Genomic DNA, 24,136 nt, shown 5'->3' with positions numbered 1-24,136 from the left:
ACAGAGCTGCAGTATGATATAAATAAAGCAACAGGTACGCTCGCCGATATTAGTACAGACGGCCGTGTACAGGTTATTTGTGAATTGTAACGGTTGTGAATTTGGTAGTGATGCGCTGTTCTTTAAAGAGGCGACGGTTGAGATCGTTGGAATGTCGCGTCCTGTGTGTAGTGTTTCTCCATCTTTGATATTCGCTCCAGAGATATGAAATATTTTCAGATGATTCTATTCGTGTTTAGTGTTTACATTTACTACCCGGCCCCTGGGTGATCGCTAGAAAATGAGCGTGGTTAGGAGTAGGCAATGGTACAATGTCGCGTATAACTGTAGCTTTGCGCATGGTATATGTGGACGAAAAACTGTATCTCGACGGCACTCAGTTTCTGCTGGTTCAGGAAGCACGGAGGAAGACAGTCGTGAGGAAAAGAACGTGAAATTAAGTGGTTTTGCAAAAGCATTCGCAAAGTATACTTCAGAAGATTCTCCTGCAGCTCAAGAAGAACTTACATTTCCTGCATTGTTGAGAAATTCAAAGTTTATTGACGTATGTTTTTTATATTAAAATCTTGATCATATTACTTTTTCTTGTTCGTGTTTTTATTTAGTTTGCATTTACAGTTAGGCGATCCTGTGGGCAAAGTTGTAGAAGGTACCATATTTCACGTTGTTGACGATGATTTATATGTAGACTTCGGCTGGAAATTTCATTGCGTATGCCAGCGTCCACCAAGGAATGGGAGGTATTTCAATCTTTACTTTGGTCTCCGATTATTGCTAGCATGTATGTATTGAATTAACCCTGTGATATTGCACACAGGTGTTGTAAATTGTGCCAAGTTTCAAATAATGATTACTGGGGAATTAAACTATAATTCCTTTTTCTTGGATCATTTCGTGCAGTGGAAGTAATACGGCAAATTATAATGAATTATGTATGTAGACTTACTGTCTGGCAAACGTCAGTGGAGATTTAGTATAAGAAAATCTCCCTCCCCCCTCTCTGTCACTGCGTCTCCACACACACCATTTCAAAAGGATTTCAGAAGGAACAATGATATACATACGTACATACCAGAAGAGAGAAAAAAAGTTCATTATGCCATATTAAGGTTGTATTCACTACATAAAGTGGTGCACATTGTTGCAAATAAACTTTTGATAACTTGCCCAGTGATACAAAATGACTGGCAAACAGCAAAGTAAAATCTGAAAATAAAATGAAAAAGTTTCTCTTTGACTAGTTCTGTTCCATATAATAATTTGTATTATTGTAACATGTAAAAGGTGGTGTGTAGGAATTCCTAAATGACACCTGTGTGTCTTTTTTTTAATTAAAAAAACTTGTAAATGGTTGGCATGTAGGCCTTTGTACAAAATAGTTTGCGATTTGAATATAAAATGACTAGTTAATCATCGTATGATAAATTGTCTAAATGATTTGAGGTGTACACATTCAGTTTGACTAGCTTTGGGACACACTTTCACTATGGAAGTGGAACAAAGAACCACTGGACTGAATATTTCACGCACTAGCAAACTATATTGATAATTTTGTTTTTGCGCGTGGGTGTCTACATATTTTGCAAATGAAAACATTGCCCATTGTGGATGGACAACTTTCATATTTAGTAACTGTTTCAAAATAGTAACGCCTGTAATGGAGAACATTTTTATTTGAGTAAGTGTATGTTGAAAAGAGAGATTCTGATACTAAAACTCATCAGTTATTTAGTTTCATGTCCCATCACACATTAATTTGTAAATGTGGTTATGTGCTGAACATTTATGCTTGAAAAATTACAAGCATAAGTAATTCATACTCATTACCTTTCAGTTGTCGTAATAATATAAGTTCTGTTAGATGACAAGAGTTGTCAAGAAGAAACTTTTTCAGTTTGTTTTCAAATTTTACTTTGCTGTTTGTCAGACATTTGGTCGCAGCATTGTGCATCCCTTTTTGTGGTAAGGACAAGGAGTTCCAAAATATACTTTCTCAAAAAATTGAAAATCCAGGATGGAATGTAACAATATTATGTAAAGGATAATTGCCATATAACGGAGATGCTGAGTCGCAGATAGGCACAACAAAAAGATTGTCACACAATAAACTCTCACTCACGCGCAAATGCAACTCACACGCACATGGCCACAGTCTGTGGCAGCTGAAGCTAGTGTTCAGCTGCCAGAGACTAATCATGTGCGTGTTGAGTTGCTTGGGCATTACAGAAATGACAGATTCCACCCGTCTGCTTTGACCCATGATGATGTCAGTATGGCGTAAACGGCTACTTCCAGCATGAACAAAATGACAATGACATCACTACATACACATGCCAACAAAAGTGAAAATGACATAACATTTCACTCCAAAATTAAATGAAACCAACAGGACAATTGTGGAAAATAGGGGGTTAAGGGTGGCGACAAGCACAAAAAAAAAAAAAAAAAAAGTGCACCATCCCATGATATAAAAAAAAAGATTTCAATTGCAACATTCCACTATACCAACAAAACTACAGGAATCAGACATTTCCATTGAACTATATAGCTAGCTCATTCGCAACTATCGATACCAAAAATACCAGCACCTAACCCCGAAAAGTGGAATCGGGCATTTCCTTTTACCTATATAACTCAACCACAGCTATCGATGCCAAAAAACCACCAACAAAAGCCTCCAGCAATACCACATAGGTTGTGCACCACACACTTATAGCACCACATACTCGTCAGTCTCATGTTGTTACCATAAACATGATATCAAATGTATTAAGCAATAAACCTGACGCCTGCAGAAACTGTATACCAGACATCATATCATTACCCATCTCAGAACGTAATGATACACTCATGAACTTCACTATCATATCCACACCTAACCAAAAAGCAATTTAAAAAATTATACTTCTTTCTGCACATCAAGTGCCAAACATATAACCAAAAAAACTTAATAGCTCACTGAAAACACTTCCACAACTCGCATTACTGCTCCAACTACCTAAACTAAAGACCACGTTAACACAATGACAACCAAAACTCAAATGAATACAATACCACATGTTAAATTCAGCTCCACCAGAGGGCTTGATCAAATACAACGTGAAATAGGACCCTTCTGTTGACCCATTGCTTTTTTTTTTTGTGTGTGTGTGTGTGTGTGTGTGTGTGTGTGTGTGTGTGTGTGTGTGTGTGTGTGTGTGTGTGTGTGTGTGTGTTTTTTTTTTCGTCTATTTTTGACAAAGGCCTTGTTAGCTGAAAGCTTGTTGTGTGACAGTCTTTTTGTTGTGCGACTCAGCATCTCTGCTGTATGGTGAGTAGCAACCATTCTTTTCATAAAATGCCTTTTTTCCTGTTTAAATTCTCAAGAACATAAACACCTAGAATTTTTGAAGTTCCCATCCTGTTTATTATTTGCTCACCATTGGAGTAGTACTTCTAGACTGCAGAACTGAACACGTATTTTCAAAACTGTGAGTGAGACTCTTTGTAGAAAACCATTCACTGACCCTTTTAAGAACATTGTTTACCATTTCTTCTGTCACTGTATGTGGGGTCTGTATATGATTTGAACAGGAGATAAAAACTGTAGTTCTGCTCCACTATTAACTGCACCTGAACAGTTTCTTGTGCAGTTTCATTCCCTGTGGTTCTAGTAAAGCTAACCTGTACGCTTAGAGTAGTAGGAGGCCTATTACTAGTTCTTTATTATACACAATTTCCTCAGGACTCGATGACTAAAATATTGTATGTCTTCTGATATCCAACACTTTGCATTGGAAGATTAGGCTTGATGCAGTTTCATCACCCTTGCGACACGACTTACACATATGGGGGTCAAAGGAAGTGTTTGATTCCAATGTGTGGCTGTGAGTTCCGGTATCGGGAGTTGCTGTTGAGCTATATAGGTCGAGGGAAGTTCAGTTTGTGGGTTTGGGAGCTACTGTTGAGCTATATAGGTCAAGGGAAGTGTCTGATTCAAGAGGATATTGTGTTTAGTGGAATTTTGGGAGTTTTGTGGTGTTGGTTTTTTTAATCCTTTTGTGTGGTTTGGTATGGTGTGTGTCTGAATTTGTTTATATTTACTTTGCCCCCACCCAAAAACCCCCAATTTCCCACACTTGTCCCGTTAGTTTCATTAGGTTTTTTGTGGAACGTGTGTGTGTTGGTTTATCAATGTATTTTCGGGTCGACAGAAGCGTCCGATCCAACGCGTCGGCTTTGACCCGTGACGTAAGGGTGTTGTCGTGTGTGACGTCATGACGGCGCGGAGTTTGGTTTGAGTGTGGCGGTCTCCAGTGCCGTTTTATCTTATTTTATTTACTTTTCTGATCTGTTCGTTCTATCTCGTGAGATTTTTTTTAAAATTTAAAAACACTTATTACTTATTTTTATTATGTTTCCTCGAATTTCTGTTTTAGTTTATTATATTTATCTTTCTGATCTGTTCGTTCTATCCCGTGAGATTTTTTTTTAAAAGACAAAAAACACTAATCAGCTACTGAAGCATCATTATCTTCTATGGGTTGCAGGGGTTACGACCCCTGGGGAGGTGGGTGGGTATTCATGCATGGCTGTCTTCACTTACACGTTGTAGCTACACAAGGCGTCTAAATTTGTTTATATTTAGTTTGCCCCCCACCCAAAACACCCCATTTCCCGCGCTTGTCCCGTTAGTGTCATTAGGCTTCTTGTGGAAAGTGTGTGTGTGTGTTTGTTTTTGTTTCCGCCATATTCGTGGCGTCATGGCTCAAAGCAGACGGGTGGGATCGGACGCTTCCGTATTTTCGTGTATTACAGAAGTGTCAGATTCCACCCGTCTGCTGTGACCGATGGCATCACCAATATTGTGGAAACAACCATTCTCAACGTCTCCAATATGGCGCCTATGATGTCATCACATAAACATGACAACAAACACGAAAATACATATAAAACCAACAAACACATCTCTCTCCAAAAATATAATCAAACTAGTGGGACCAGTGCGGGAAATTGGGGGTTTTTGGGTGGGGACAAACTAAATATAAACACATACAGACACACCCCGCGATCCCAAACCACATACGACGATGGCATAAAAACACCACAAAATTTCCAAATTCCGCTACACTTACTATTGGTCACTTCCCTTCACCTACATAGCTCAACTGCAATTGTCAATACCACAAAATAAAAACCAACTACTACAAAAATTATAATCACACCGCAACTATCGTTACCACAAAACCAACACCTGAAACAACAAAAATTGGAATCTGAAACATCTTGACCTATATAGGTTAACAGCAGCTCATGGTACCAAAACGCACATAGCTACGATGACACAGAATCAGACACTTCCCTTGACCTATACAGCTCAAATACAACTGACATGACCAAAAAAATTGAAATCCCGTACTTCCTCTTAGGTACATAAATCAACCACAAGTGCCGATACCAAAACATCAACCACCAACACATGCAGTCAATAACGCCAACCCAACAACACATAAAAACCCCACTGAACATCGTAACGCGCAAACAATAGACTCAAAAAACGACTACTTACCATAAAGTTCCGGTGCTACACACTAACCCTCAACTTGCATATTCTGCTTGCATACACCCACATTTCACTATCTCTGTCACAAGCTCAAAAAGATACAGAAACTTAATGACAGACAACATGTCGTCCCTCATTTCAGCCCGCAGACATGCACTATTAAACTTAGAAGCCGTATCCATACCTAACAAGAGAAGCCACAAATTGAATTAAACGACTTACCACATGACAAACACAGATAAATGCACAATTCAAGCACCAACAACCAAATGAACCCAAAACACCACATAACAAGCGGACCCCCCCCCCCAACACAAACACACACACACACACACACACACACACACACACACACACCACGAGAGGACACCCCCAACTGCAACAAGACGATATCAAAAAACAGAACACAGTCATAAACTAAACTCCGTGCTGTGATGACCTCACACAACTCAACACCCTTACGTCACGGGTCAAAGGCGACAGGTGGGTTCGGACGCCTCTGTTGACCCTGTCATTAGTTGTTCTGAGAGTATAGTGAGTCTCCTTTTGATGCCCACAATTACAGAACTTCCCTTGAAGTGTGGCTTTGGTAAATTAGCTTGGAATGTTTTTGTTTTTGCATCATAGTCCAATATTCATCATGCTGCCTGTTCATCCAGTTTAGTAGTTTAGATTTAACTGTGGCCTTAGTGATGGTTATTACAGGTTCCAGTGCAGTAAATGGAATTGTCACACCTGTCCTGGTTAGCGTGTCACCTTGTTCATTGCCACTGATTCCTGAGTTACCAGGAACCCACAGCAGGATTACCCTGTTGCCCCCCATTAGTTTGAAACAGTTGTTTCATTCTGCAACAATCCTTGATTACATTGCAGGAGCCGATAGAGATTTCAGGACTGCTTGGCTGTCTGAATAAATGTAGATGCAATAACCTTTGTAATGCCTATGCAAATTTTTCTCTCTGCATACCATGATGGAGGATATTTCCTGCTGGAATACCATTGCCAGCTTTCCTAGAGAGATTGTGCTCTGGTACAGAATGTACACTATATACCCTGGCCCCAGTGTCTACATCTGTTTTGGACCTATCATTAAACCAGACTGTCTCCAGTACACTGTAGTAGTTTATTCTTCCAGTGCTCCTACCTCCAATTGTTACATTGAAAGTTTTATTGAAGCAGCTGGAAATTATTGTATAGTTATCAGACATTTCCCAAACCTTTCTTACATTTACCACATTCCCTATATTGGTGTGATATTCAGGGTATCTTAAAAGCATACAGTTATTTCCAGTTTTTAGCCTGTATGCCCCTTCCACTGCCTCTGTTTTAACCCATGGCTGTAATGGAGTCACATCCACATCCCACCATTTTTCATGTGTCATGGTAGCTTCTACTTTTCTTCTGCTCAAAATTGTCTTGATGCCATGCTCAAACCATGGATTAGAAGGTCATATTGGTAAAAGCCTCTGAAGTTGTGGTTTATTTTGTAAGGAGTTTTTTTTATTTTGTTTCTTATGTAATTTTAGTATGTATGGTGTTTGGTAGAGAAAACTTGTAATTAGTTGGTGGGAGGGGTGTTGTGGTTTGTAGTGAGAAGTTAGTAGGGGTGGTTGTCTGGAGGAAATAGGGGGATAGTTGAATGGGAGTGTGGAGAAACCCCTCATATCCAAGAAATGAAAGTTTTCAGGAGATACAAAAAACATTCCAGGTTTTAAAATTGTAGAGAAATGCATTTTTCTACTCTGTTTTCATTAAAATTAATGTAGAGGGATGAATGCCAATGCTGTATAGCCAGTCCTAATATATTTTTGTAACAATATGTTAAAATTTATTTATTTAACATGTGGGGTTTCTCAGCATTTTGTAATAAACATAAATCAATACTTAACTCGTGCTTTATTGCTTATATGTTCAAAAATCAAATTATGGCTATTTTCCATTCTCTTTGGCATTACTCCACTCATGGTTCATTCTTTGACACATGTTGGCTGGTTGTATATGTCAGAATAGATGTTCTTGATGATTTGTTCTTTTGGTAAGAATGGACAGACCACCTTAGGTCATGCATTTTCTTCTCATTTATGGGCACATGGCCTTGATAAGCCTGACTTACAGGGTTTAGTGGAATTACAGTTTGATGAGCCAGTTGGGATTTGTGCTCTCCTGCCCCGTTAATGAATGGGCTAGCTTTAACAACATCAAGTGTTTCATGTGACTAGCAAAAATGCATGAATTGTTACATGAAAGAGCTATTTGTCATTTCTGTGTTTAGCCCTTCCCTTAGTTTAAACAGAAATAGCATTCTTTCTTCAGCCACAATTCCTTAAAATTTAGTACTGGTTTTGTTTTGACATTTTCACATAAAAATTCATCTTTGTGCTCAATTCTATTATTAATTCTGCATATTCTTTCTGATTTGCATTTTCATGGTGCTGAAATCTCTATTACTGGGAAGATAAGAGTGGCCTATTGTTGGAAAGTAATGGGTAATGAGCTGAAAGCTTCCCTGTGTGACAAGCGTTAAACAAAATCTCACCATTTTATGATTTTTATTTTGGCCTCTACATAGTCAGAGCACAGGTGAAGGACCCTAACATGTTGTTCAACATTTTCATTGATATAATAAAAAAGAAATGAACAGACTTGATTATGGCTTTTTTGTGCTTTCCTTCATGACAGAGATAAATCCTGGTTCTTCCACTCCATATGTAGTGCACATGAAAGATATTTACTGAAACCTGTCTCAAGTAAAACATATCTTTTATTGGTATTGAGGCAATTGCAGGTTATGCATAAAACCAAACAAGAGGCCTGCAGTGGTAGAATCAGTTATAGTTTTTGCTTTAACTGTATATAATTTCGTGAAGAATTTATCAGCACACCTCATGTGCACTATTAATTCAGCTATTGCTGCCCTTTAGCAGCATCATTCAGAATAGATTTTGATTTTCACACTGAGCTCTTTACATGTGCAACATGTGTCCACCTGTGGTTGCCCAAAGTTTAAATTAAAATGTCCCTGGAAATTTTTCTCATATAATCAATGGTCAACCCAAATATCTTATTTGTTGGATTCAAATTAATGATATCAATATAATGGAAGGAAACATTCCACGTGGGAAAAATTATATATAAATACAAAGATGAGGTGACTTACCGAACAAAAACGCTGGCAGGTCGATAGACACACAAACAAACACAAACATACACACAAAATTCAAGCTTTCGCAACAAATTGTTGCCTCATCAGGAAAGAGGGAAGGAGAGGGGAAGACGAAAGGAAGTGGGTTTTAAAGGAGAGGGTAAGGAGTCATTCCAATCCCGGGAGCGGAAAGACTTACCTTAGGGGGAAAAAAGGACAGGTATACACTCGCACACACGCACATATCCATCCACACATACAGACACAAGCAGACATATGTCTGCTTGTGTCTGTATGTGTGGATGGATATGTGCGTGTGTGCGAGTGTATACCTGTCCTTTTTTCCCCCTAAGGTAAGTCTTTCCGCTCCCGGGATTGGAATGACTCCTTACCCTCTCCTTTAAAACCCACTTCCTTTCGTCTTCCCCTCTCCTTCCCTCTTTCCTGATGAGGCAACAATTTGTTGCGAAAGCTTGAATTTTGTGTGTATGTTTGTGTTTGTTTGTGTGTCTATCGACCTGCCAGCGTTTTTGTTCGGTAAGTCACCTCATCTTTGTATTTATATACAAATATCTTATTTAATGTTTTTGAACATCCGTCATATACTCTTCATATTAAGTTTAGGGTCAAGATAATTCCATTCTTCATTAGTATGCTGTGCTCTCCTGACTGGAAATGAGTTTATCTGATTTTTTTTTTTTTTTTATTTCCACCATGAAAGCCACTAGTTTTGAACTTCCAGGATGGCATACCCCGTCTGATCTTGTGGAGATTTACCTTCTTTCAGCAGATTTCACAGACTCCTTATTTGGCCATTGCTGATACCAAAAGCACATTGGAAGGCAGTTGTGTAAACCTGAATCCTTACTTCAGACCTTAATAACCAGTGAACATATGACTGGGAGGAAGAAACCATAAGGATAAAAATTCCTTATCACTTTTAGGCTTCTTTGGTGCCACTGGTTTTACTCCTATGAGGCTTTGAAAGAATCCATACTGTCCATTTTTTGTTTGGACATTAATAAATCTGGTGTATAATTCCTTCTTGCTGGCCTCCGTTATCTTAGTTCTTGTGCACTTCATCCAACAACTGGAAATAGAATTACATATTCAGTTGATTTAATGTCCTACATTATTATGTTCACTGTGGTAATTAAACCTGTTTTGAAGCAATGCTAAATTTCAGGTTAGAATTCACCTGCAGTCATAACCATGATGTTTTGATTGAACTGTATTCCCTTTTCAATTTGTAGATGCTTCATTTTTTACTCTTGCTCATTTTATGGCTGTGTGTTTCAGAAACTCCACTCCATTGTCCCCCCCCCCCCCTCCCCCCCCTCCCCCCCCCTCTCCTTCCCCCCACAGCATTTGTCACTAGCTTCACATTTTACTACCAGTAACAATATAAGTGGATTAAACCAACTGGCAATGTGGACTATTCTCTCTGTTTAAAAGAGTGTTGACAACTTAAAATTTTGAGAAAGCCTGTATCTTTTGTACTTGTGGGGTTTCTCATCGGTTAAGTGATACAATGGCTACATAACCATACAAAAAATACCAGAATGTTTGGGATTTCTCTACACAGGTGCCAACTCCATGGGGCCCGAGGGGGCTCGAGCCCCCTCAAAAATTCATTTGGGGGGGGGGGGATGGGCGGAGCCCCTCCAATAATTTAAGAAAATTATTAGTTGTATTATACGTTGTAAAATCACAAAATTATGTTGGAATTTTTTATTTTCCTTGTTCGACGATAGTTACCTTTTAAAATACATTCAGTAATGAATTAAAGCAAATAATTATTATGGTAGTAAGCAGGATAACTGAAAATGAGTAGTGTGAGTCATGATAGTGTTACAGTGCTGCGGGCACATTTAGAATTTGTCCCGGTGCGCGAACCTTCGGGTATAGCCTGGCGCTGGTGGGCCAGCATTGCAGCCACGGTGACATCAAAAGGACTGGAGCAGAAGCGCCTGGAACCCTCCGCCTCGAGTTGCCTTGATGCTTCAAGAAATTACAACACTTTGGCTATATAAAGCCCAACCTGCAGTAGTCATTCAGTGTGGATAGTTTCGTTCAGTGCATGCTGCAGATGCGTTTAGTGTTCCAACTTCAGTCTCTAGTGGACTATTTTATATGACTATATTTTATTCATTTACTTTAGTCTCTTAGTGTATTGTGAATTAAGTTTGCAATGGATCAATTTGTTACCAAAAAGGCATGCTTGGAAGTTGACGATACTGCAAATCAACCTCCAGCAATTATTGTGTCATCAATTGCTTCATCGTCTTCAGACGATTACTGTTCACACCGAAACCTGGACAATCCGATAAGGGAAGATCATTTCAGAAGTATTGTTTGATCAAATATACATGGCTAGAATATGAAGCATCTACCAAAAAATTTTTTTGCAAAACCTGCAGAGAGGCAGATGCTAAAAATCTATAACAATTTTCTTCAAAAAAAGATGATGCATTTACTTCTGTAGGGTTTTCTAACTGGAAAAATTCTGTCTTCATGAAAATACATTTATGCATAAAGGTGATGACCTGAAACAAAGTTCTATCATTAACTGAAGTGTGGCCTTCCTATTGAATGAACAGTTAGTGATATGAAGAAAGGCCATTTAGCTCTCGAGACAATTTTTACTACCGTCCAATAGAGGGCACGAAGATGTAAGCTCAATATTTTTTCAATTGTTGGAACTCCGAAAGAATGAAATACCTGAGTTTAAAGATTAGTTAGGGTGTTCGGGGTATAAGTGGACTTCCCACGATATTCAAAACGAGGTCATTGATCTACTAGGAAAATATGTGTTGAGGAAGGTATGGGCTTCAGTCAAGAAGACTGAACATTTTTCTACTATAGTTGACAAAACAAGTGATTCTTCACTTCACGACCGTCGATGATTCCTTAATCATCAACGAAGACTTTATTGGCTTATACGAGACCCCCAACACTGAATCACAAACTCCGGTTAGTATTTTAAAAGACGTTTTTGCTCGTCTTGATGTGTCAATGGATAACTTAATAGGACAGTACTATGATGGTGCCTTGAATATGAGAGGTAAGTTTGAAGGACTAAAAAAGTTAGTTTCGGATATACAACCAAACACATGTTATGTGCACTGCACTGCTCACAGTTTAGACTTGGCAGGTGTAGACAGTCTCCGACATCTTACATGTATGAGGGATATTACAGCTTTCGCTAAGGACTTAATAAACACTGTAAAGGAATCCAACAAGAGGATGGGACTTTTCAGAAGCATACAGTGTGAGAGCACCAATGACCAAGCTGGTCTAAAACCCCTTTGCCCAACCCAATGGACTATGCGAACGTCTAGTATCTTGAGAATATTGAAAAACTTCGAAGAACTTCTAGAGTTTTTTTGAAACATTTTCTGAAGTGGACAAAACAGAGGCAGATTACAAATGTGCAGGCTACCTTGAGTCAATGTTACAATTCAATACTTATTTCTTTTTACATCTTTATTGCCATGCAATGAACCTAGTAGAGGATGTCAGTGAAAAAATTGAATACTCTCATCTGCGTGTTGCAGATATGGAAAAAATATATGAGGGCTTGATTTTTTATATTGAATGGAAGGCGTGATAGTTTTGAACACTTTTGGGAATTGTGTTTAAAAGAAAAACCTTCACAAGTTAATGATCCTTCGCTTCCTTGGAATCGAAATATACCAAATAAGTATGAAAACAACGAAGCCAGCTCACCACACACTTTCAAAACCCCAAAGGAATACTACAAAGTTATTTTCATTGAACACTGACAGTTTTTTGACAGTTTTTAGCTATATTGTTTATGACAACAATGGTACAAAAGTTGTATTTTATAGGTTAATGTATTTTTGGATTTGGGAGAGGAGGAGGAAGAGGTTGTTTATTCCCCTTAAAACTCTGAAAATCCTGCAGGTTGTTAAACATTGATTTTTAAATGTTTTAAAACATGTTTTATGTGATGAAATGGCTGTTTTGTATTTATTGTGACTGCATGAATGACATCAGGATTTCTATAATAGATTTAGATGAGTTGATTATGTCTGCCATTTTGATGTCATTTTGGATGAAAGTTGATGCCCAGTGCCCAAGCTTCAGTATGTTTTTACGTTTCTTTCCAAGTATGCAGTTTTTGTGAAGTACTTCAGTTCTGTTCTCATGAGCACAACAGATAACTTCTATCTGAAATTATAATTGTACCATTGGCTGATTGCTTTTTTTCTCTGTTGTAACATCCTGTTGATTGTTTTGCATTGTGCTGTACCATAGTGAATTTGCTTGACATGATTAGAAAACTACCTTTTAGGACTATCTTTGCCACTTTTCCTTGAAATATTACAGAGTCTTATCAGACTCAGTGTCCGTCTCAAACATATCTGCAGCTATACTGCTAGGTAACGATGCCATCATCTCCATAGATGCTACAATGCTTTTGGTCGTAGTTTCTTTGTTGCATCAATATGAGTTTGGTGATAACATTTTTAGTGTGATTTGGTGCATGCAGGAAAACAAATACTCCCAAATAATCCAAAATTCTGAAAAATTGTTTTGTCTGGTGTATGCATTATTCTTACAGCTCACTTCTACTGAATAAATACTCGATTTGCATTGTCTCAGAAGATAATTTCAAAATACTACAATGAGAGATATTCCTAAAGGCATAGTTTCTCAGATTTTTCCCGTTGTGGTCATTTTGCGACATTTGATAGGGAGTAATGTCGTCCGACTCTTCCCAGAACAAACTGTCTCACAATTTCAATAGCAAAGCACTCCATGATGCTAAACACCCCTTTTGTACCATCAGCCACTGGAATTTGTTGAGCATCTCTGTAACACTTTCATGCCAAACAAATATCCAGCGATGAAATGCACCACTCTTTGGTGGATCTTCTCTCCCTCTTCTATTAGTCCTGTCTGGTAAGGTTCCCAGAGTGATGAGCAGTACTCTAGAATTGGTCAAGCAGGAGTTTTGTAAGCCAATTGTTTCACGGGTTAGGAAATTTAAGTTTCTTCATGTGAATGTCTGGCATCTGCCTTTCCCACTATGGGGGGTGGTTTGAAAAGTTCTCGGAACGGAATTGGAAAAAAGTACTTACATCACTGAATTTTTTTTTCTTTTTTCTTTCAATGTGGTCTCCCTGTAGATTAATGCACTTGGTCCAACAATGCCCCAGTGCCTTGATCCCATCTCAAAAATGAGTTTCCTCCAGGTCTGCAAAATAGTTGTCAACTCTGGCTATAAATTCCTCGTTTGAAGTGAATCATCATCTACCAAGAAAAATTTTCGGTTTTGGTAAGAGATGGATGTCTGACGGAGCCACATCAGGAGAATAAGACGGGTGTGGCAACAATTCATACCTTAGTTCGCGTAATTTTTTCCGTGGCGATGGCACATGTGTGCGGGCATGCACTGTCTTTGCTGGAAGATGACTGTCTTCCTTGCTAAAACTGACCTTTTTTGCGCATCTTTTGCTGCAATTTGTCCAGGAGGTTAGCATAGTATTCTCCAGTAATTGTTTGCCCAGTGGGGAGATAATCTACAAACAGATTCCCCTTCATGTCCCAGAACACAGATGCCATGACCTTTCCCGCCGAAGGATTTGTCTTTGCATTGTTTGGTGGTGGAGAATCAACAGGTTTCCACCGCTTTAACTGTTGTTTTGTCTCTGGGGTATAGTAGTGCACCCAAGTTTCATCTGTGGTCACAAAACGGCACAAAAAATCTTCTTCGTTTCTCCTAAAACGAGCCAAACATTTTTCCGATGTGCCTATTCTCATGAATTTTTAATCCAGCATCAAAAGTCGCGGCACTCATCCTGCAGATAATTTTTCATTCTAATTCTTCAGTTAAAATGTGGTATACACTTTCAGATGACACCTGGCAAGAGTGAGCAGTTTCATGCACTTTCAATTGGCTATCCTCCATGAGCATTTTGTGCACTTTTGCAATGATTTCTGGAGTAGTGACACATTTTGGCCGACCACTGCGTGGATCATCTAAGCACTCCCAAACAAATTTAAATTCATTTGTCCGCTTGACAACAGTTGAATATGAAGAAGCAGAATCCCCCAGTGTATTCTGTAAATCAGAATGAATGTCCTTTGCTTTCATACCTTTCTTTACGAAATACTTAATCACTGCTCAAATCTCAATTTTTTCCATCTTTGCAAATCACTATGCGGGAACAACAACAGAGCCACGTCACTTCCACAGTTCTCTTCCAAGAGCACTGACATGGTACGTGTTTACAGGCAATAGTACAATGTATATCGCGTGAAGAACTCATTGCGCTAGCGCTGACCTCTCATGGTGATTCCGAGAACTTTTCAAACCACCTTCGTATTTGTGTTATGTGCTCATTCCACTAAGGTCACTCTTGATGGCTACTGCTTGATATTTTCTGGTAGATACTATTTCGAGGAATTTGTCATCAAAAGTATAATTATCCAGTAGTGGGTTTCTTTTCCAGTGTATGCACAATGTTACATTTATCTACGTTCAGGGCCAGCTGCCTATCCCGTAGGTCAAACCTCTGCAGACCTGTCTGCAAATCGCTGCAGTCTTGTGGTGTTGCTACCTACGTATAGATAACCATATCATCTGTAGGAAGCCTTATGAAGCTTCTGACATTTTCTACTTGATCATTTATGTATATTGTAAACAGTCTTCATTTGGCAAAAACATGCTCTAAGAATAATACGTGGTGGTCACCCATGATCATCTTATAGATATCTGTTCAAGGAATTGGGCATTCTGACTACTGCTTCACAGTACATTTATTCCCTCATGAAGTTTATTATAAATAAGCCAATACTATTCAAAAGGAACAATGATGTACATAATTACAATACCAGAAGGACAAAATTGCATTCGTTTCTCCACACCAAGGTTGTCTTTAGCACAAAAAGAGATGCACAGTACTGAAACAAAAATTTTTGATAACTTGCCCAGTGATATAAAATGTATGACAGGCAGCAAAATGAAATTTGAAAACAAACTGAGAAAATTTCTCTGTGACAGCTCCTATAACGCAGAAGAATTTCTATTACTATAACGTGTAAAAGCTGGTTGGTAGGAATTACTAATTCACGTCTGTACATCTTTTTTTTCTTTTTTTTCTTTTTGTAAGTAAAGAAAAGAAAACTAACTTAGAAATGTTCAGAATGTAACTGTAGCTACAAATTAATATGTAATGTGACTGTAAAATGTCTTGTCCCACATCATTATGACCTGTTATGCAAAATGATCTGTGGAACATGTAACTAACTGTCCTATCACACTTCTTTGGAGGACTCCTAAAATTATATTTACATTTGCTGGTTTTATTCTGTTAAGAGTGATTGATGTGTTGAGGTCCATCTGGTAGAACATTGATGTCTACAATGCTGTGGATCTTGTGGAGATACAGAGATAGCGGAGTTCAACAAGATCTGTGTTTGTGGAATCCATATTGATTTCTGTAGATGAGATTTTCATTCTCTTTTAGATTAAAACTGAAGAAACTGCAAAAAGGTGGGAATTTAAGGAGATGGGACCAGGATAAACTGAAAGAACCAGAGGTTGTACAGAGTTTCAGGGAGAGCCTATGGGAACAATTGACAGGACTGGGGGAAAGAAATACAGTAGAAGAAGAATGGGTAGCTTTGAAGGATGAAATAGTGAAGGCAGCAGAGGATCAAATACGTAAAAAGATGAGGGCTAGTAGAAACCCTTGGGTAACAGAAGAAATATTGAATTTAATTGATGAAAGGAGAAAATATAAAAATGCAGTAAATGAAGCAGGCAAAAAGGAGTACAAACGTCTCAAAAATGAGATCAACAGGAAGTGCAAAATGGCTAAGCAGGGATGGCTAGAGAACAAATGTAAGGATGTAGAGGCTTATCTCACTAGGGGTAAGATAGATACTGCTTACAGGAAAATTAAAGACACCTTTGGAGAAAGGAGAACCACTTGCATGAATATCAAGAGCTTTGATGGAAACGCAGTTCTAAGCAAAGAAGGGAAAGCAGAAAGGTGGAAGGAGTATATAGAGGGCCTATACAAGGGTGACGTACTTGAGGACAATATTATGGAAATGGAAGAGGAGGTAGATGAAGATGAAATGGGAGATATGATACTGCGTGAAGAGTTTGACAGAGCACTGAAAGACCTGAGTCGAAACAAGGCCCTGGGAGTAGACAACATTCCATTAGAACTACTGACAGCCTTGGGAGAGCCAGCCCTGACAATACTATACCATCTGGTGAGCAAGATGTATGAGACAGGCGAAATACCCTCAGACTTCAAGAAGAATATAATAATTCCAATCCCAAAGAAAGCAGGTGTTGACAGATGTGAAAATTACCAAACTATCAGTTTAATAAGTCACAGCTGCAAAATACTAACGCGAATTCTTTACAGACGAATGGAAAAAGTGGTAGAAGCGGACCTCGGGGAAGATCAGTTTGGATTCCGTAGAAATGTTGGAACACGTGGGGCAATACTGACCCTACGACTTATCTTAGAAGAAAGATTAAGGAAAGGCAAACCTACGTTTCTAGCATTTGTAGACTTGGAGAAAGCTTTTGACAATGTTGAATGGAATACTTTATTTCAAATTCTGAAGGTGGTAGGGGTAAAATACAGGGAGCAAAAGGCTATTTACAATTTGGACAGAAAGCAGATGGCAGTTATAAAGAGTTGAGGGGTATGAAAGGGAAGCAGTGATTGGGAAGGGAGTGAGACAGGGTTGTGACCTATCCCCTATGTTATTCAATCTGTATATTGAGCAAGCAATAAAGGAAACAAAAGAAAAGTTCGGAGTAGGTATTAAAATCCATGGAGAAGAAATAAAAACTTTGAGGTTCGCCGATGACATTGTAATTCTGTCAGAGACAGCAAGGGACTTGGAAGAGCAGCTGAACGGAATGGACAGTGTCTTGAAAGGAGGATATAAGATGAACATCAACAAAAGAAAAACGAGGATAATGGAATGTAGCTGAATTAAGTTGGGTGATGCTGAGGGTATTAGATTAGGAAATGAGACGCGTAAAGTAGTAAAGGAGTTTTGCTATTTGGGGAGCAAAATAACTGATGATGGTCGAAGTAGAGAGGATATAAAATGTAGACTGGCAATGGCAAGGAAATCGTTTCTGAAGAAGAAAAATTTGTTAACATCGAGTATAGATTTAGATGTCAGGAAGTCGTTTCTGAAAGTATTTGTATGGAGCGTAGCCATGTATGGAAGTGAAGCGTGGACAATAAATAGTTTAGACAAGAAGAGAATAGAAGCTTTCGAAATGTGGTGCCACAGAAGAATGCTGAAGATTAGATGGGTAGATCACATAACTAATGAGGAGGTATTGAATAGAATTGGGGAGAAGAGGAGCTTGTGGCACAACTTGACTAGAAGAAGGGATCGGTTGGTAGGACATGCTCTGAGACAGCGAGGGATCACCAATTTAGTATTGGAGGGCAACGTGGAGGGAAAAAATAGTAGAAGGAGACAGAGATGAATACACTAAGCAGATTCAGAAGGATGTAGGGTGCAGTAGGCACTGGGAGATGATGAAGGTTGCACAGGATAGAGTAGCATGGAGAGCTGCATCAAACCAGTCTCAGGACTGAAGACCACAACAACAACATGTCATAATTTGTGCACATAAAACATGTACCATAATTCTGCAAGAGACAGACATCAGCTATTATCTGAGCTACGTATCATAAGGTGGAGTTTAGACTCTTCACAAGTATGCTTGTGTCATCAGCAAGTATTACTAATTTACAAGTTTTCTTTAAAATTATGTACATTAACAATAAGATCCACTATAGTAATTTTAAAATTACTCTATAGTAACACTTCACGTGCTGTAGCTGGTTTCCACCGATCAGAGCCTACAGCCATCCCTGAACAGTTCGCGGTTGCTGAACTGTCACAACAGTTGGTCAGTTCACTTCCAAATCATTGTCTACCTTTCTTTTGTGGTGTGTTGGGATCCCAAATCCTGGGTCTGATCTTTCTATTTTGGATTGTATTGCACATGAGAACCACTCCCCCCCCCCCCCCCCCCCCCCAAACACTCTCTCTCTCTCTCTCACACACACACACACACACACACACACACACACACACACACACACACACACACAGAGAGAGAGTAAATTGGTTTAAATGTAATTTTTTATTTCTAACAATCTTCTGCATCTTTTTCTTCCTATCATTGTTTTTTCATTTGGAATCTTCCTGTGTCACCTATAATCTACAATTAAGTGCTAAAAAGGACTGCTCATTGGTTGATAATGTGGCAGGTTATGTACTGAAACTGGAATTTTTCTGTCTTGAGTTTGCTTGTAGAGGTTAATCACCACAAAAAAAGTTATAGTGATTTTAGTTCTAATGCAGATTGTTGACCACTGTTTTCTTGGATATATTGCGCATCACAAGGTTGGGGTAAGGTTAGACTGTGAGGTTAAATTCAGGAATACAAAATGTGTCACCCGCCATATGTGTCATTGCTATCTTCTTATTGGTAACCATATTATCTGCAAAAAAGACTTTTGAAGCTTCTGACATTTTCTACTAGATCATTCATGTATATTGTAAACAGTCTTCATTGTGCAGAAATGGGCTATAAGAATATTACATGGTGCTCACCCATGATCATCTTGTAGACATATGTTTAAGGAGTTGGGCATTCTGACTACTGCTTCACCATATATTTATTCCCTCGTGAAGTTTGTTATAAATAATCCACCACAGTTCAAATGGAACAATGATGTATAATTATATACATCATTGTTCTATTTGAACTGTGGTGGATTATTTACACTTAAAATCAGATGTCGACATTGCATCTCACATTTCTGTTGTGCTTCGCAACAGTCACTTCCAACATTGCTCTGTGTTGCACATTAACAGCATTTGTGAAGTGACCTGCTGCATTTGCATGTTGCCTATAACTGAGCAGTAGCCAGCAGCCGATGTGGCAACACTGCTGCTGCAAGGGACAGATGTCCACTGTCAAGTAATTTTAATCGGACTATAGTTAATTGGTGCGTGGATTTATGAGAATCTCAGTCAGTTTTGGAAAAATGCTCACAGTGCAGAAAGAGCAGCTAGGCACTTGCATATATTGTATGTGACCATGCACAGTCATAGGATTATTGAACTTTTGTTTTTCCTTTTCAGTTTCTATACTTGGGTCTGGAAGTTTAAACTTACCCTGTACTTTATGCTGCTCCTGATCAGCAAACACTTAAGATGTAGAACCATTTGTAATTTACAACTTTTGTATACTTGTTATTTGTGACATTTTCACTAATTTATGGTTTATTTTTTAGTTTTAAATTTGGTATGACAATATAGTATTATAGCTGAGCTGCTAATGAGCTCAATGTTGAAGTATCCTGTAATCATAAAAAATTTGTCCCATGTATTCAGTGCTGGTATGTTTAGTGTGTTATCCTAGAAACCTTTGCCGTAATTCTTTTAAGCAAATTTGGATATTGACCAGTACTTATCAGTGCATTCAGTGGAGATTTCTACAGTTTACGACCTGTTCACTTTGAAACATAGGCCTATGAATACTTTGTCCATGAAGGACAGTGTCATGAAGGCTGTGACTTGAAAATGTAAATAAAACCAATTACTGTGTCAATCACAGATTGACGATATTCAAGGGAGGTTATGTTTAATCTTTTGCTGGTGATAAAATTGGTTTTTCAGAAAAGGCACTGATAAGACCAAAAACATGAATTTGTAAAAGTAAAGTTTACTTATAAGGGATGTAGTCACTAAGCCTTCTTCAGAAATCAAAAGGAACACACACACACACACACACACACACACACACACACACACACACACACACACAGACAAGTAGGTACACATCATGCACTTGTGACTGCTATTCCCAGCCAGAATGAAACTCTGTCACATCAAATGGGAGCAGTGATCCAGAGTGGCGGGGAAAGAGGGAAGGTTAGCACGATACGGGTGAGAGGGAAAAGTCAGTGCTGCCTGGCAGACTGTGAAGGGGCTAGATGGTGGCAGGACAAGGCTGCCAGGTGCACAGGTGCATATTTGGGAGGCTGTGGGTTAGAGGGGTGGAGGAAAGTGGAAAAAGAGAGGAGCAGAGAGGGGGAAAAGACCGGTAGGTGTGTTGGCAGAGGACGACATATGTAGGGGTGAGATTACTTGTCCTTTGGAGGGAAGGTATACAAAAACAAATCTGCGGCAGTCTTGGGCACCCACACAGTATCCACCAGTGCCATCTTGAGGAAACTTTCCTTGTCTCCCAAAAACCCCAAACCCTGGATCTTGTTCATATTCTTTGATGATATCTTCATAATCAGGGCCGTGACACCATACGCCCATTCCTTGACAATGTTAATGTCTCTCCTAAGCACTTCGCCAAATAACCCTCAAGCCAGCGTGCCACCTTCCAAGAGGTTGACCTTTTCCTCTGACAGCTCCATCTACACATCTGTCCACTTTAACCCACCAAACACCCACAGTAACTGCATTTTGACAGCTTCCATTCCTTCCACACCAAAATGTTTCTCCCATGCAGCCTGGCCACCCAGGGATGGTATATCTGCAGTGACAATAACTCCCTTGCCCAGTACGCAGACAGTCTCACAAAGGCCTTCACAGATGGATCTATCCCCCAGGCCTAGTCTGCAAAGATTTACCGTGCAATATCCTCACACAACGCCAATCCTTCCCACCACCCTCAAGAACCAGCTACAGAGAAGTGCCACCTTCGTGACCTCGTACCAACCCAGATTGGAACAACTGAATCACATCCTTTGTCATTGCTTTGAGTGTGTATCATGATGCCCTGAAATGAGGGACATCCTACTAAAGACACTTCCCACCCCTCTTCAAGTGGTGGTCTGTCACCCACTGAATCTCCACAACACCCTAGTCAATATCTGTGCTACTCCATCCCAGTCCCTTGCCAAAGGGATCATATCCCTGTGGAAGATCCAGGTGCAAGACCTACCCAGTCCACCAACCCAGCTCTTCAGATTCCAGCCCTTTCAAGGCTTACCCTACCCTATCAGAGATTGGGTGACCTGTGAAAGCAACCATGTCAAATACCAACTCCGCTGCAATCATTGAACAGTGTTTTATATTGATATGACTACCAACAAGCTGCCCAACAGAAAGAGAGACATTATCAAACTGTGACCAGGAGTGAAGTGGATCACCCTGTGGCACAACATGCAGCTGAACATGCTTGATTTTAATGGCTGCTTCACAGCCTGGGCCATCTGGAGCATCCCCTTCACCACCACCACCTTTTCTGAACTGTACAGATGGGAGTTATCCTTACAACACATTCTCCCCTCCCAAAATCATCCCAGGCTCCGCTTACTGCCCTCATTCTACGCTTAACAGTTTGAATCCCCCCTGTCCTATCACTTCCTCCAAGTCATGTCCCCTAACCCCTCATTGCATGCTGTTCTTTCCAACACAACCACTGGTCTTTTTTTCTACTCTGCTCCCCCTTCCCCCTCTCTCCTTATCCTGCCACCATGTAGTCCCTTCAGGCTGTGCCAAGTGTGTGTGTGGGTGTGGGGGTGGGGGTGGTGCACTTCGGCCGAAAGCTCAAACGTGTAACAATCTTTTTGTTGTGCCTGTCTGCAACTCAGCATGTCAACTTCATGATCTACCCTTCGATAAAATTGCTGATCTTGCAAGTGTACTGCCAGATACGTATCTGTATAGCATAGCTGACTGTGATGATCATGGCATTCCAGAAAACCCATGATGTCAGTGCATAGTCTATTCTTCACAAATAACCCCAATATGAACACACATCTAAACGTGCCTCTCAGACAGACTGACAGTACTACTACTTGGCGGCCAGATACTTCCAGTAAAAATGCCTTCCACTATGATGATTTCAACAGATTGCCTCAAAATTTCACAAGTGTTTGCTAGTGATTTTGGATATAAAGGTGGGTTTACAACAGTAAAACTGAACATAGGATTAATGACGTCCATTCTGATTTAAGAATCTCTGCGACATAGTCTAGTACTAAAATTTAATTTTCTTTCATACCATATTAAATGCTTATGAAGTGACACATTATGTGAAAGGACAAAAGCTTTTACTTAGACTTCTTATTCTTTATCTAAAGTATGTTTGAGGCACATTGGCTTTTTTAGTTTCCAGTTTTCCTAACTCATTGATTCTGTCTGCTGGATGAATTAATTAAATTTCTAATAAAGTCTCTCTGTTTATCAATCGTTGTATATTACCTGATCTTATTCATTTCACACTCTTGCATTATTCACCATATGTGTATTGGTACAAAATGCAGAAATCTTATTCCTTCTTTATAACCCGTTGGTTTTTTCCTGTTTCAGTGATTATGTTCGGGGAGCCAGAGTGCGAATTCGAATTAAGGACTTGGAGTTATCAAGTAAATTTTTAGGATCGTCTCGTGACTTGACACTGCTTGAGGCAGATGCAACATTAATGGGAATTATATCATCACCAGCTAGAACTTCAGTGAAATAGTGATATTAGAATTTGTGCTACCTTTCGTGTGACAAAAATTGTTACAATTTTGTAAATATGTGATTTTTCCATTTAGTTTAGATGAACTCTCTCCCACTTTCTGTAAGTTGAATTTTGTGTGTGTGTGTGTGGGGGGGGGGGGGGCTTTATTTTAAAATATTTGCTACAAGCAAATGACATTTTAGAAAAAAAACGTTATTTATTATATTGAAGGTTTTTTCCCAGAATAATTTTCTTTAGTGAGAATCATAACAACTTGTTTGTAGTGGTGTCAGTAATAATGTTCTCACAGAGCAGTAAATATAAATGTGAACTATACTATTGAAATGTGCTTTTTCAGTGAATTGATATTTTTAATGTCCTATACTGCCAGTCCAGTTCTGAAGTTCATCCTGTAGTGTTACTGAAATCATAATCTGTGGACTTACACAGCTGATGAAATTGTTTTCTCAATTTCAGGTTTGATTTTGCCTCTCATATGATCAAAATGGTTTCCATTAATTTTTGACCTGATGTGTGAAAAATATTTACAAATGGCACGGTATTGTAATCTTGATACAATGAAGTAATACAAAAGAAAATTAGAGAGTTTTTTCTCAGTATTTGGTGATGTGTAAATAGGCATTATTGTATTCGCCAGCTGATATTTCAGTCATGCTTTATATCACATACTGTAGCACTTTTTTTTTTAACATAATAGTATACGATTACAGTTTTGGACGAAGCATTTGCATAGTGTTTCATGTTAAAGGACCAATAGTTAGCCAGTTATTGATTCCATTTATTCTTCAAGAGAAGTCGAAGAATGCTGTTGCATTGGATCACTCAGGGCACACATAGGTATCCACATGTGGAAGTTATTTCTGCCATCTTTTTGCAAAATCCTTGGCAGGTGTTGCGCAGAACAAGCAAGTCACTTTTGATC

The 24,136-nt window shown here is 39.1% G+C and overlaps 1 protein-coding gene across 2 annotated transcripts; it reads left to right on the top strand.

The window, feature by feature from the left end:
- Positions 1 to 205: 205 nt before the first annotated feature.
- On the top strand, positions 206 to 23,760 carry LOC124788285 (28S ribosomal protein S28, mitochondrial). 2 transcript variants are annotated; one of them, XM_047255526.1, is made up of 4 exons: positions 206 to 544; positions 619 to 740; positions 23,058 to 23,256; positions 23,418 to 23,760. In XM_047255526.1, exons 1-3 carry the CDS (start codon positions 281 to 283, stop codon positions 23,209 to 23,211), a joined length of 540 nt encoding a protein of 179 aa, XP_047111482.1. In that variant the 5' UTR covers positions 206 to 280; the 3' UTR covers positions 23,212 to 23,256; positions 23,418 to 23,760. The 2 variants fall into 2 exon arrangements, with proteins under 2 accessions (XP_047111482.1, XP_047111474.1); XM_047255518.1 differs by lacking the exon at positions 23,418 to 23,760 and having other exon boundaries at positions 23,058 to 23,361.
- The last annotated feature ends 376 nt before the right edge of the window (positions 23,761 to 24,136 follow it).

This window comes from Schistocerca piceifrons, chromosome 1 (assembly GCF_021461385.2).
Source record: "Schistocerca piceifrons isolate TAMUIC-IGC-003096 chromosome 1, iqSchPice1.1, whole genome shotgun sequence".
NCBI lineage: Eukaryota > Metazoa > Arthropoda > Insecta > Orthoptera > Acrididae > Schistocerca > Schistocerca piceifrons.
Note: the sequence above shows the minus strand (reverse complement) of the source record. Positions and strands in the feature narration are given on the sequence as shown.